The 15,172-nt window shown below is 40.9% G+C and overlaps 1 protein-coding gene across 2 annotated transcripts in view; it reads right to left on the bottom strand.

Annotated features, from left to right (window-relative positions):
- Nucleotides 1-1,765: 1,765 nt before the first annotated feature.
- The window catches only part of prkar2aa (protein kinase, cAMP-dependent, regulatory, type II, alpha A), a 42,439-nt gene continuing 29,032 nt past the window's right edge, over nucleotides 1,766-15,172 (bottom strand). For both annotated transcript variants that reach the window (XM_079557848.1, XM_079557849.1), the window contains exons 3-11: nucleotides 13,905-13,940; nucleotides 8,848-8,984; nucleotides 7,867-7,973; nucleotides 5,698-5,839; nucleotides 5,181-5,282; nucleotides 5,031-5,105; nucleotides 4,890-4,955; nucleotides 4,447-4,585; nucleotides 1,766-2,550 (exon numbers count right to left, since the gene is read on the bottom strand). In XM_079557848.1, the coding sequence (XP_079413974.1) occupies nucleotides 2,426-2,550; nucleotides 4,447-4,585; nucleotides 4,890-4,955; nucleotides 5,031-5,105; nucleotides 5,181-5,282; nucleotides 5,698-5,839; nucleotides 7,867-7,973; nucleotides 8,848-8,984; nucleotides 13,905-13,940 (929 nt within the window). In that variant the 3' untranslated portion in view covers nucleotides 1,766-2,425. The remainder of the gene's footprint in view (nucleotides 2,551-4,446; nucleotides 4,586-4,889; nucleotides 4,956-5,030; nucleotides 5,106-5,180; nucleotides 5,283-5,697; nucleotides 5,840-7,866; nucleotides 7,974-8,847; nucleotides 8,985-13,904; nucleotides 13,941-15,172) is intronic.

Below are 15,172 nucleotides of genomic sequence, written 5' to 3'. Positions count from 1 at the left end.
AGCTTTTTTTGTGTTTTATTTGTCATTTTTAATCTTCATAAAACGTTTCTAAAACATCTCTTAGATTTTTTTTTTGTGTGATTTTATTTTTTTTGACTCTTTGTTTGCTCCATTTTGAACAGCGTTGCAGTGAAGACTGATGTACATTTTTCAGACACGAGATCAAGACCAAGATCTATAATTAATATTCTTTTGAATTGAAAAAAAACCTATCCAAGCAACTTTGGGTCTTTGGCGGGGCACACACAAAGGACAGGGGAAAGAAGAGTCCAACTTACAACTTTCTTATGGCGAGAAAAGGAAAACAACACAAAGAGGACATGCACACCCCATTCAGAGAGAGTCAAACTTACAGTCCTCACAACAGAGGCAAGAGACGGGCTGAGCACTCGGCCACAGGAACACAGAGGGGACATGCGACAAGTCCAAGTTACTAAAAAATGTATGAAAATTAGCAAATATTAATGTTAAATGCTCTCAAGCCGTCGTCTAAACTGTTTTAGTGTGGAGGCTGTTTCGCACAGATCTATATACTGGTGTCTTAGGGAGGGGTTTACACATAACCCATAACCAGAAATCTTCCACCCATTATCTGGATGAAAACAATAACAAGGTAAACCTAAAAATCTGCAAAGGGATCATTTGCTGCTGACAAAGGCGTGAGAGGCCGAACATCCTCAACACTAAAACAACCCAGAACAGATGATGGCTTGATAACCTTTTTCTATGATGGAAAACGTCTGTTCGACTGATGGCTTAAACAAACAAACATGGTTTAATCTTTTAAAGTAGCTCCAAATTAAATCGACTTTTCAAAAAAATAGTTGTGGCTAGTCTTGGTCTAAATCTCGACCCTAAAGTCAGTGTAAACTCAGTCTTTAACACAACAGGACTTCTCTGGGTCCGTTTTTGCAGGTGGCCAGTGTACATGTTGTGTATAATGTATGTGTGTGTCCTTGGCGGAACTGTTTTGAGTGCTTTTCTGGAGTGAAGTTTGACAATACTGGCATTCAAAAAGGCTGTTTGTCCCGTATACAGATATAGTTCAAACCCATGTTCTCCCTTCCTTTTTACATTTAAATGAATGGTGTCTGACTGTCATAGCACTTGGGTGTAGGCTTTTACCACGAGCTCTACTCGGCACGGTTTGCTCACAACCCAGCTCCGCTCTGAGTGGCTCTAGTTTCTTTCCTCTTTGCACAATGACCACGACATCGATGGAGGCTGTTTAAATGCTCTGGAGTTAAAACACTGTGGATGGACATCGCTTTTTGATGAAGTTTATGAAGTTATTCAGAAGTGCCAAGAATCCCTGTTTACAACACTGCTGTTGTCATGTCTCTCCTCTGGCAAATCAGCGGCCAACAGTCGTTTATGTCATGTTTAGTACCCGCTCGTCTCTTTGCCCAAGGGGAGAAGCACCAAGTCGAAATGCTCGAAAGCTGGGTAGATGCGCACCAAGTAGAGCCAAGCCGTGGTAAGGGAGGGTGACAATGGGAAAGACCTACTGGAGGAGCAGACAGCAGCGACACCACAGAGGCTAAACCATTTACCTTCTATGTTTATTGTAAGTTCACAAAAATACCTGTATACATGTAGACTTCGCCTTTGTCATGTGCTGCATTTAAAAACAGACGTCATCTTTAAAGTCCACACAACTCTCCTGGTTTCTGGTCAATCCCCAAGTTGGAATGATCCAACCCCCGTGCAGTTGATAACTTTGAAAAGCTCCACTATAATAAAAGTTCCCTGCTGTTATCAATGTTAACTTCCGGCCACATTTCAGTACAAACGAAAGCCAGATTGGAGTAAACACATCCACGGTGCGTTTGAGATTTTCAACTGAACAGCCTGAAAGTAGCATTTCGTTATGGTAATTGATCAGAGCCCAGGTAAATTGTAGACATTCAGCGGGAACTGCAACAGCTTTTCACACATTTGCCCCGTGTCTCCGTCCATTTTTAAATACATAAATGTTGTGGAGCGTCAGTGAGTCGTGTCGTCTAAAGCAGTGGTTCTCAAACTGTGGTATGTGGTCCACACGCGGCCCACAGGTAGTAAGACAAAGTTCACATCATGATATTGGTTCAACCAGAGCCAGTTCAATTCTTGTTTCAGGCCCTTTCCTGTTTAGAACGATCAAAACTGCTCAGTCAGGACCAGGGCTGTGCACCATTATTTCATTCATCTTTCAGGGGCAAAACCCTGACTTGTTTAGACATTGTTTTAGTCCTGATTTACTCTTGTTCTTAAATTCGTAGAGGCATAAAACAACCCCCATTTTGAACATTGAATTCAGAGTTTGAGAACCATTGATTTAAAGCTTTCTGCTGTCTTGAAGGGTTGCATGTGTGTATGTGTGTGCGTGCGTGTTTCAGTGTCTCTTGTATTAATGTAACTGTGTTGTGGAAGGCACATGGGCAGCTCAGTCCCTCAGGTCCATACTGGAGCCGAACAGCGCCACCAGCTGTTCCTCATAGTGCGCGATGTTCCTCTTCATGATCTCTTTACACGAGCCCAGCAGACGCTCAAACGCCTGCACGTCTATTACTGCACACACAGAAAACAATGGACAATATTAACTCTTTGTTGTTTGTTCACATTCTACTACCAAATGTTATCTGATAGTGGTGTGAACAGTTAAAGAGCATTTATAGAGAAATCAAGCAAAACAGCTGAATAAAAAGAACCAAAATCTGTTTATCAGTGATCACTGTAAAAGAAGCACATTATGGGCTGGGACGCAGAGAGAATAAGTGGAACAGAAGAATATAAACATTGTAGATGGATAAACGAGACAACAGAAGTAAGAAAACGTTTGTATAAACAAAGTTTAAATATTTCCTTTAAGTGAACACTAAGTGGTTCCCAACCTGGGGGGTGCCTAGGATTGCAGGGGGGACACAGAGCTTTACCAGGTCAGAGGGTCAGGCCACAAATGATATTATTGAGCAAAATAAATGGTCTAAAATCAATTCAGTTTAATTGTTTGAAATAAATACTTATTATTAGTAATTATTTTCATGTTTTGATACATTTGTGGGGGCCACAGTTTTGGACTGGGGGGGCGTGGCCTGACTACAGCATACGCAGGGGGGGCACAAGGAAAAAGGTTGGGAACCCCTGCTCTAAGCGACCCCGTTTTGCCGGACTGGCATCGTTGCATTCCCACATTGCATCGCTATATGCGAGGCAAACTTTGCAGCGCAGAAGGAGAGCGGCGAAGCACCTCCCTCACCTCGCAGCACCCCCCCACCACAACCCTCACTCTCACCTGCCCTGCACCGTGTAAACACTAACACGTGCAGAGACTGTTAAGATCTCAGAGCAGGGTTTTACTACTGACACCTACTGACAAAAAAATTCAGCTTAGTGCAGCTTTAAGTAAATTAAAACAAATAATCTGCAAACCAACCACATGGTTGGCAACTATTAACTAAATATGCCTTTAAGCACCTTTAACCAGTCTATGGTGAGTAAATCAGAGGCATCCAATCCACAATATGACAAAGGAAAATCGTGTGACAGTTCGATCTTGGCGCATCTCTGTGTGTTAGCGCTGTCATCCAACTCTTCCAGATGGAAGACAGCTCCAGAATCTGTTTAATCATCTCACAAGACGCAACACAATATTAAGTGTCTCGTCTCAGAAAACAGGAGAAATGAGCCGTCGACACAGTCCAGGTACACAACAGCATGTGGACTGATTAAAAAAAGGCCTTTCACTCACAAGAAAACAACTTCAATCATTCTGCATTTTAAATTGAACTGGAACAATCGGTGCTTCTGAGTTGAACACTTTTTGTTACTCTTTAATCTGACTTATCTTCCAAGTCCGAGGTGAAAATAATAAATAAATAAAGGATTCACAATTCCTTCCTCTGAGTAGTTTGCTACATTATGGACTAAAAATGTACATGTTGAATCAAAAGAGATGTCAGATAAAAAGAAACAACATAAATGTCTAAATAAGCTGTAATTATTTCCGGGAACAGTAGTAACCGCTTCGTGCCCGTGTCTGTTGAATAAAGGTAATTTGAATAAAATGTGCTTCAGAGCCTGACATTCAGCGGAGAGCGGCGCGGAAATATAAAGGACACTTCATCATAATTACAGAAACGGCCTTCACAGAAACACATGACAGTCACTGTGACCCGTTTAGAGCTTTTGTGTTGAGAAAAAAAAGGAAAAATACAAGGATTTATTTAATGACAAGAGAAGTGTGCCACAGATGTGCATAAACGGTGACTGAATGGAAAAATAAAGACCACGAAGGACGTCATTCGTTCATGTAAATGGCCTTTGTGCAGCATTACATCCAATTTTGTATGGTTTTCATGTTTACAATGTCTCGAAGAGGAAAGACATCGGACAGTTTGATTTCTGTCTTTTGGCTCAAATGGATTCGTGCAGTAGTAGCCGTAGTAAACATTAGTAATATCTCACCCAGACACTTGACGGCCCCCTCTGCGTAGGCCGAAGCCGCTCTGGGTTTGTTGGTGACCAGAGCCAGCTCTCCAAAATACTGCCCCCTGCTGCACCGGGCGATCTCCACCTCTGCGTTGTCTGCATGATCTGCTTTTGTCTGAGAGAGAGAGACAAGGGTCAATGTTTAGTCCATTTGCCAAGGAGTGTGTGTAACATTATGATTTGAATTTTTCTTCATTAGATCTTTATATACTTTTAACATTATTCATGCCCTTGATGAATCTTGCAATCAAGATCCGTTTTTGGCTTTAAAAAGGACTTATTTGTTTATTATTGCATAAATAATACTGAGTCACAGCAATCAAGTTGAATTGGAGAACTGATCTTAGACAAAGGCCAGTTTGTATCTGCTTTGCTGTCGGTATTATCTGTAGTTAAGTGATGCGTGATATTTTTCTTACTTTACTCTTCATCATGATCCTGACTTCTCCAGATTCTACGACGTAGAAACAGTCGGCTTTGTCTCCCTAAAGAACAAAAGACACACTAGTAAAACTACATTTGTGGATTCATTAAATGCATTAGGTGAGGCCAAGTGTTACTTGTGTAATGATTCTCTCTCCCTCAGAAAACTGCTTGGCTCCTAATACATCCACGATCTTCATCCTCTCTGTCGCCTACAGAACCGCAGATAAAGCAGAGGAATTAGCATTATAATATCGTAAGAAAGCAAAACTCTATCTAACACAAACCTCGAGTGATTTGAGCAGCGGCACTGATTCTATAAACGTCTCGTACATTCTCCTTTTCTTGGCGTTGTTTTTGACGATGAGTCGCCGGAACGTGGCCCGATCCTAGAAGGACATGTTTAACAACTTTCAATACAGGACATTTTTCTGAACTCATAAGACTGTAGGGAATCCGATATAAACCACGTGGGAATAATGAATGTAGTTGCAGAGTGCATCCACCAGGGGGCGCACAGAGACAGGGCTCAGTGCCGTGGTTCATTGAGAGAAAAACACTTCATTCTTAACACAGGTGTGGGCTCTCAGCTATGAAATGATCAAATGTTGGATCCCGTTTATTCATAGGTTTTGGTCACCATTTTGTGGACCATACAAAAGAACAGCAAACTGTTTATTCCAATGGCAACAGTACCAAGTATACATGCCTTGAAACACAGTGATACTATGAGAAAAACCTTTGGTAAATAACATCCGAAAGTAAAACTCAAAAGCAGTCATTGATAATGGTGGTAACGCTCACCAGTCCCCACAGCGACCCCTCCTCGGTGGCGATGATAGTTGCGGCTCTCGGCGTGTTGTACATTAGCGCCAGTTCTCCAAAGCTGCCCTTGTTGTCGTACTGTCCCACAACCTTCCCTGAAACCTCGATATCGTACACTCCCCTGAAGACAAACACAAATAACTACAGATGCTAAAACATACAAATGGAAACAGTCAACAGAGTGTAAATATAAATGCATATTTCTAAGTAGGATTCAGAGTAAAAGAATAACGCGAGTAATGACAGAGCCACCCGTGAAAATGTTGAAACACAAAAACTAATTCACATGCACCAGAGTACTCCAGAATCAAACATTTCGCTTTTCCCCTAAAGTGATCATCCTAAATGGAATTTGCTTTAAATAGATAAATCACTGATTAAAAAAAAAGTATTTTGCTCACAAAACAAAGTGTTAAAACATTTTCTCGTGGTTGTACTATGCACATATTTAGCCTCTAATGGGATTCATAGATTCAATTCAATAGACCAATACTCTTTAAAATAATCAAGGACTTCCTAATTCTTTTTGTGAGAAAACCCTTTTGGTGGTACAAAAATATGCAAACTGGGGCATGTCTTGCGCCTACCCTGGAATCTTATTGCCCCCCGCCACCCCAAGCTGAATCCCTATCGAGGGGGTTTGAAATCAATTTCACCCATAATCCCAATACAATGAGAAATGAAGAAATTCCCATGACTTTATGAATGCAAGAGTACCAGAATGCCGAAACGTGCTTTTAATTCTCAATTTAGCGTAAACAATCGAGGAGCGGGGACAGCCCTGGTGGAACCATGATAAAGTCCACCCTTGCGCCACTCTAACGAATAAAGTCTGGGCACACTCTGGATGAAATACTCTTTAATCAAAATTATTCAAAATCTACTTGTTCTCAGTTGGAATATTCTTGAAGTGGATATAAATTTGATAAACATAATAATCACTGAATTGCTTAGTACTCAAACAGGGCTGTTATTAACCATGCACTTATATAATGTTTTAGATCATTTGCTGCTGGCTTAACGGGCTCGTACATACACATTCCCCCTGCACCTGCTCTATAGTGCTCATCTCTGTGCCGCAGGTAGTAAATGTCAGTGGGGATTAGAGACGAGGTTAATTTGCTGTGTTGTCGCTGGTCAGGATTAAAGCCGAAACAGAAGCAGCTCGGACTGGCTCCGGCTCAAACTCAACCAATGGATTATAACCGAGAGGGACTGTTCCGTTCACTGCCCGGGTAAACCAACCATCCTCTCTGCGTCCTCTGCTCTCAATCCAACATGTGTCCTCTTTGGTCGTCCCTCTAGGCCTCCTGTTTCCTGGCATCTCTAACCGCAGCATCTTTCTATCTATATTTACTCTGGCTGTACATGTTCAAACCAGCTCAGTCCTTTTAGACACATCTGATGAACTCAATTAAGCCCCAACAAAAGAAAAGGCCATGGTGGGGCGCTGATATTGTGAGACTGCCCTCTAGTGGCTAGATGCGACTCCAGAAAGAGCATGACAGAATGGAATGGGGACGTAATGCGTCAAAATAACTCTTTAGTCCAAAATCAACTATTTGGGGCTATTTACCAATGTTACAATATTGCTACCTCATCAAAAACATACCTGGAGTTGAGATTTCAGCCATTTGCGCTTTTAGGAATAGGCTCTCGTTTGTCAAGGAATTTTCCATTAGAATAAAGATTGTCAAAAATTGGCAAGTTGACCGATTCGGTTGAGATGAGAAACAGTCGCTTCCATTTCCAGGGGATTCTGTTTGTTTAAGTAATTACATTGTGACAGGGAGCTAGGGGGGCGGGGGCGGGGCTTAGGGACATTGGTAGCGCAATGTCTCAGTTCCTGCCTGCTCCTCCTGGTCTGCACAATTTTAATATAATGTGTGTACAAACCATAAACATCCATTGAAATTTACTGTGCGATAAGGACTGAGATGTTCATTTAGACCACAGCCCGGTGTGACTTTATGTACACAATTTGTCATATATGGGATGCACAGTTTGTTCAAACAAGGCTGAGCCCATAAAGATAACACTAAAGATCGGAGCGAGTTTTGAGATAGAGATGTAGCTGGTCTTCTTCCTGACAGGAAGGCGACGGGCTAACCACTTGGCCACAGTTGCATGGCAGTGTATTCCGCTCACCGCTCTATGACGTAGAAGTTGTCTCCGTCGTCTCCCTGGTCGATCACATGATCCCGAGGCTGCACGACTGACTCAAACATGGCGTCCAGCACTTGGGAAAACTGCTCCTGGACAAGAAAAAAATAAGCAATATTAGTGGGGCAAAGACGCAACCCATAATCTGTGGTGATTTATCGAAGAAGAAGCTGAGATGCAGATGATAATAGATTTTAGAAAAAAGTAAGGACAACCGATCTTGGAAAATGATCTGAATTTGTTTATTGGGCCTCAAAACAGTTTAGTTAGTTGCATTGAATATTATACAATTTATTAGAATAAACCATGACATATTGTGTACATTCTCAGTGCGGGAGGTGTGTGGGCATCTGATAAGCTTTGGACAATGGGGATAGCAGCTGCACACAGTGGACATTTTAAACATATCTAGGTGCATCATATTTTACTTAGAACTTATTTACAGGTCTAAGCGAGAAAGTGACAATTACAACATACGGCCCCACAGAGACAGCAAATTATTGTTTGCAGAGGACATTACGCTACGACAGCTTTTGCCAATTGCAACTATGAAATTTTATTAACTAATCTTACAGCCGTGGTAAAGAGTAAATGCCCACAGAAGACGGATTGGTCTCATGGGAAAACAAAAGCATTTAGTCTGGAGGCCTTTCCCAGCAGAGCCCTTAGGGAGATATCAATATGTAACAGAAATAATAATCAAGAGATTTAAGATGCTGGTCCAACCTTTTAAGACTCCTCTCATTGGAGGAGGGACGTAAGATTCCGACAATTATCTGATCACTATAAAGTCTGTTGGACTGGATGTCTGGTACAAAGATGCATGATATTAAATAGATTCTATGCAACATCGTATCGTTATTTTGCTTTTTAACACATGCTGCTTCTGAAAGTTCACACATGTCACTGCTGCCGTGAAGCCTTTTGGGGAGGTGGCCAAAGCAGCGTTACTGTATAGATCTTTACCTGGTCTAATGTTTTAAATAGAAGAATGTCTCGGCAGGCCTCCTGGAGTCTGCAGCGCTGCTCATCTGTTTTGGGGTGAACCACTCGGGGCTCGGTGTCCTCATCGTCGTCGTCTGGGTTAAACGCCTCCGCACACACTGCACACGGGAGACAGAAGAGCAAACAAAGGTTAATTCAAGATTCAACACTGACAGAAAGTAAGGTACAGTGACAATGTGGCTTGCTTCACATCGGCATCTAGGTTCAAAGTTGAATTCCCAGACTGTGTTGGGAAAATCACAGAGGTGTTCCAGCTGAACCGTAGAGATTATTTGTCAACCTTAAACAAAATAACATGGCAACATTAATATTTTCAAAAAACGTTCAGTTTTAGTTACTTTCCAAATTCCATATTGGCTTTGTTTTGTTCCTTTGTCTTGTTTTGACACAATTTGTCCTGAAAAAAGGCCATACATTTTCTTCAAATTTAATGGAATATACTGGGATGAAATAGTTTTGTGCAAAAAACCCCCCCAAAAAACGCAATATCATTATAGATACAGATGGCAACGGACATGCGAGGGGGTGTGGCCTCGCCGAGGGGGAAGGATGTTTTGGGAAACACAAGTTTTCACTTGTTTTAGCAGTTTTCTGGCAGAATCTAAACATATTATCACACACAAATAAAGTCAAGTCTAAATCGGGTCCATATGGATGCTTTTTCACTTCAGATTGTTCAGTAGACGGCGGGATAAAATGGCAGTCATAGCTAGCATTAGCATGTAGCATGATGCTAGCATGAAGCATTGTTTTAGCATTCTCTGTTTTTTATGTATTTTTGGACTGTTGAACCTTTGAATCTTAATTCAGCATTTGTTAAAGCAGTTTTGGAGTATTTATAGAAAGTTTAGATTTTTCCCTTCTCTGGTTTCCCCCTGTGCTGCTTCAAACATGACCATATATGGGCGATTTCAGAGATGCCGTCTGTATCGATAACAATATTAAAGACAATTAAAAAAAATTGGTGTCTTTTTTTCTCATATTGTGTAAACCCTAGTCAAGAAATAGTTGACAGTTTTCCCAAACGAACACACAGTCGACTAACCCTCCAGTTAAACTCGCTTTAACCAAGACTCTCGCTCCAGTCTGGAGGTCTGGCCTCATATTTATTACTGCCCAGGAAGTTCCAGGAACCTGTCTCAGATCATCTGGCACACAGCTCAAACACTTCAACAAATGTTTAGTATAATGGGTAAATGAAAAGTTTCTCTCCGGGCAAAAAAAAGTACATTTTTGCCAAATATCACAATTGGAATGTGAGTAACGTGTTTGGATCACACACATCCTGACATATTTAAGTGCTTCATGTCGCATGGCGATCGTTTTCAACAGCGTTTCAAATTGTATTTCTTTTGAACTAAATTCGGGGGTGAAGCTGGTGACACACTTTGAGAAAGTTTCATGGATCATTTCTGCTCAGTGCGACTCCCACGTGATGTTTAAAAGATGTGCCTTCTGTCATGCATCATTTAGTGTTTGGAATCATCGCAGTCCTGTTTTAGTTGCTTGCAGTCAAGATATGATCTAAGCCTGTATCTGATCTTCAGCTGAAGCACAGTCTGTTACTTGTAGCAATGCCTGTGTCATAATAGATGCATAACTCAAGTATTGGTATTTTCTGGGACTCGAACTTCATCCTGAGGACTTGGGACTCAACTCTGACAACTCGAATTGAGGTTCAGATTGTTGAGGTGCAGGCTGGGGACCCTGACTCAAACTTGTGGATCTAGGTCTCAACTCCTTCAACCAATTTTGGCTTCTGATGATGGTTTTCAACTCAAAGGAAGTCCAATGGTCTCAAAATGTATAGAAGGGTCCATGAAGTGGACACTGCTCAATAATATCAAAACTCTTCTTAATGAGCTTGACTTGTAACATGGACATGGACAAACTGAAGATTTTGAAATACATCTGACAATGGAGGACTTTGTGACTTGACTAAAAGTACTAGTAAAAGTAGTCACAACAGTAGTGTTCGATAGTGTTCTTTGGTGCAATGAAAATGCATCTTTAAATGTAACTTAATAGACAGTATTTAGGTTGTTGCACCCCAACGATAATCTAATTTGTTCCATCAAGCCTCTGTAGAAAGCCTTTGGAGAGCTACTTGGAACGAGCTACAGGTTGGATACCCTCGACTCGAGATTTTCCGCTGACTTTTTACACAGAACAAGAACTACTTATGGGATGCATTTTACATTTACATCTCCTTTTCATGTCATAGTAAAACTTCAAGGAGCTCGTACAGAACCACTGTCCCTCATGATCTACTCAGACGAGCCGTAGCATCACCTCTTGAAACCCCACTTTGCTGCACCGCATAATCATCAAACTCCTTGTATTATAATTCTCCTCTCACTCGGCCACTTGTGCTGACGTCTTTGTGGCAAAGTTGGTATGAAGACTATAACAATGAGCAACAGGTCGGTCCAGTTTCGCTCCATCGAGTTCAACCTCTTCACATTTAACTGATGTAGCATTACTAGTTCTGTTTTGACGCAGTTCCTCTGGGGGAACTTTCTTTTCTCTCATGTCACTGTTGTGTAACATGGATGTGGGTTTTAATATGTTTTTTTGTGTGACGTGTATGACAAAAAGGGGTCAATGAACTGGTTTGTTCTGGCAAGGAAAGGCAGGCCAATTATTCGTCTTAGCATCAAAAGGGTCATGAGTTCGCAGGAGACATAAAGGTAACTTTTCAAATCATGGGAGCTTTTAACTACGCTATGATGTATTTACATTTATTCACGCAGGTCCGAGTGACCCTGTTTACTTAATTGTTTCAGTCATTGTAAATTCATGAAAGGTATTGCTTGTTGTTGTTTTTTACCTAGTGTAACTTGGTGAGTTGATCGTGAGAAAGTGAAGAATATGATTGAACAATGAGGACACTTTGTAAATCCACAAGACACATAATGTAAATCTAAATGCCCCGGGAGGATTGAGAATATTGCCTTTGTCTCTCATAGACATCATTTGAGATGTGTGTGATGGTAGTGGTCTTTTATTAATTATTAGATTGCGCTAAACAAACGAGATGCTAAGAAAGTGGTCTTCACTTAGACAGTGTCTTATCATACAGTAATTTTCTGAAGTTGTAAAATGTGAAATATCAATATGGCACCGCAATAAAATAATGAATTATGAATTATAATCCAGCAAAATAATAAGCAGTTAGTATGACATGTTCACTTTAGAACTTGTGTGAACAAAGTTACCCTCCAGTTTTGTGAAAGGAGGGTACATTTGTATAAATTGGTTTGAATATTCTGAACAGCCAGAACATTATGACTACTGAAGGTGAGTTGGCTGTTTCTCAGTTGCCAGGATGCTTGCTCCGCTGTCCACGCTGCTGACGTCCTGGGAGGTGGGCTCCTCCAAACGGAGCGGAGCGTCCTCTCACCGCCGCAGCGTCATGTCACGTGTCAAATCATATGATAATATATTATACTTACAAAACAACTGTTTTATGAATAAAAGCTGTTTATTTACTGGTTTTGGTTGGATGTCTTACTGTTTGAACATTTTGGACTGAATAAAATAAAATGTATGCAAGGAATTAAATTCTAACAGGCTATGTTTAGCAGGTCCAGTTTATCGCTAATCACCTGCATTTGCAGACTTACGATAACAAGCACAGGCCTATTTTATCAATATAGACCTATCTATTAAGATTATGTAAATAAAACACATTTTTACATCATTACTCACAACACTTCTAACAAAAATGTATTTTATGATTTTACTGACAAACATACGTATTATATGTGGGTGGTTTCATTGCTAAATAAAGTTTTGGGCCAAAAAAAAACACACGGTTGCAGTGCATTATGGGTAATATTAAGCTCTCCGAGGCAGTAGAGGATCCACAGGTGCATCCTGGGTAAATGGTGATTGAGAAACAGCCAATATCAGATTCTCCATTCATCATGGCACCCATTAAGTGGGTGGGTATTGATGTTATACTGGTCATGTCAGCGTCACACTGAGGTCAGGACTTAAGCGAGTGAAGATGTCCTTATATTGTGTCAGAAGCTGACAGTTTGACATTTTGATTGGTTGTTTCTCAACAGTTAAGTTCACAAAAATATTTTCAAGAAGCTCTTTACGCAAAAATATTACAAAAAGTGCTTATATATTGTGTAACATTAATAATACCTTATTAGATTATAAAGGTTAACTATCACTCTTGTGCCCTAAGTCTGTAATATGGCCCTAAAGTCGACGTATGTACAGTGTGCGAGCCTGATAACAGCCTTCAGTGCTGCAGATTAACATCAGAGACGCGCCCACAGCCTCGCGGAGTTTATTACAGCAATGTGACGAATGAGAGACACCATTAACCAGACCATGTTTACTCTGGAGCCGACGAGAGCGTGAGAAACAGAGAGGGCAGATACTGAGAGAGAGAGAGAGGGAGGGCAGAGGACACACTAAGCATTACTCACCCCAGTGACCCAGTAATCCTTACAAATTCAGTGAGGTGTGGACACTTGCAGTTAAATAACTGCTTAATTACTTGTGATCTGAAAATAATGTGACGCACTTCGGAGCAGGGTTAACTTTGCACCGAGCCATAACTTGCAGCAGGTCATAAATTACATCAGACAGCCTTTTCTATGGAATTCTCTCCAAAGTCTCTCCCTCATTCCGTAAATTGTAAAATAGACTTACAAAATTATAAGACCTTTCGCTCAATAACTAGCAGCAGGTTGTTAGCATTACTGTGACACTGACCAAGCAGTGAAAAGTTCTTAGAAACTCATCCCTGTGATGAACTGCTATGTTAAACATGTGTTAGGAGAGTTAACAGTTTAAAATATACAACCAATGAAATCGAACAAAGTGAATATCAGATATAGGTCCTTTAAATAAGCTGTGGTTAAGGATAAGACAAGGATTAAACCAGGAGTTAGCTAGGTGTAAAGTTCGAAACCAGTTTTTGGCTTAGAGCCAGTGTGTGTGTGTGTAGTGGACCGCTCTGACGTCAACCTGACTCAGGTGAAAACAGTACTCACCTGACACTCGTCTGTTGAATCTGCTCGGAGGAGGGGCTGTGGAGAGAGAGAGAGAAACATGAATACAAAATCATAAGACAATATGGAGATGACAAAGAAAGTTTTTAGTTTGTTTCATTTCAACAACAATATTCTAGATCTAGCCTATGTAGCCTGTTACTTGTTGGAAAAGTGCATTGGTAACAATTAATGCAAGAGTCACGATTGGCAAAATAAATACAGTAAGTAGTGGCAGGAGCACATTCAATCTTGTAGATCAGAAAAGCTGATCCACACTCAAAAATGTGGAGTTAAGAGTAGAAAGCGTCTCTAACTGCTTATCCAGCCCCACGTGTTTGACCCAGTGACACCCGGCTCGGCTCCTTCCGCCTTCAGCCAAAAGAAACTGTCTCCGGTCCAAGAGCAACACCATCTCTACAGGTGATTAAGACTGGGGTTCCTATAGGGCCCGCTTTGACGTCAACAAACGAGAGAATAAATATTAAACACCCTCGGACCACACCGGACAACCGCAGACTTCCGAGTTTAAGAGGTTTAAGTTGCACGAAACCTTGCTCTGATGTCCACTCACTCCATCAATTATTCAGCATTTTTGTGCAACACTGGCCTGACAATCCAAGCCAATACTGGAAGCAACATTTAGTTCAGAAAACAGGAGCAAGAGGAAGTAAATGGAAGTAGCTTGAGCGCCTATGAATTTTTCTCGTGATGGTTTTTTAAAAGTTTTTTAAAAAACCACTTTGTGCAAAAAGAGAGCTAGAAAGGACTTAAGGTTGTGACTAATGGTTTAATTTCGACTTCCTCCTTCCTGTTTGAGAATGGGAAAAATCCATACATCATCCTGAAGAATGATTGGTTGTCGTCACAAGAAAGAGAAATATGATCAGTCGTGAGGAACCTTCTCAAACGCAGAAAAGCCCAAACAAGTAATGTTGTCTACATGGTTTATGGAGACAAAATTCGGATTAAACCGGCACAATGCTCGCTGGGGTTTAGGGGGGACCAAACCAGAAAATACCATACATTTCAAGGAGCAACCAAACACAATTCTCAACCAATATATTCAGAAATGTTTGGCACTTTTATGCAAGCTGGCATATTAGTTTAGCAGTAATTCTCTCAGAGTCAAACAATTACATAAGATCTGCACAAAATGGCAAAAACTGTCCGAAAAATGTATAACAAATAAGCACCAAAACAAGACGAAACCAAACAAAACGAGACCCGAGAAGGAAACTCGAAATCAAGACCTAAGTACAAAGATGACT

This window comes from Gobius niger (genome assembly GCF_951799975.1).
Source record: "Gobius niger genome assembly, chromosome: 6".
Lineage (NCBI taxonomy): Eukaryota > Metazoa > Chordata > Actinopteri > Gobiiformes > Gobiidae > Gobius > Gobius niger.
This window is presented reverse-complemented; position numbering and strand designations above follow the sequence as displayed.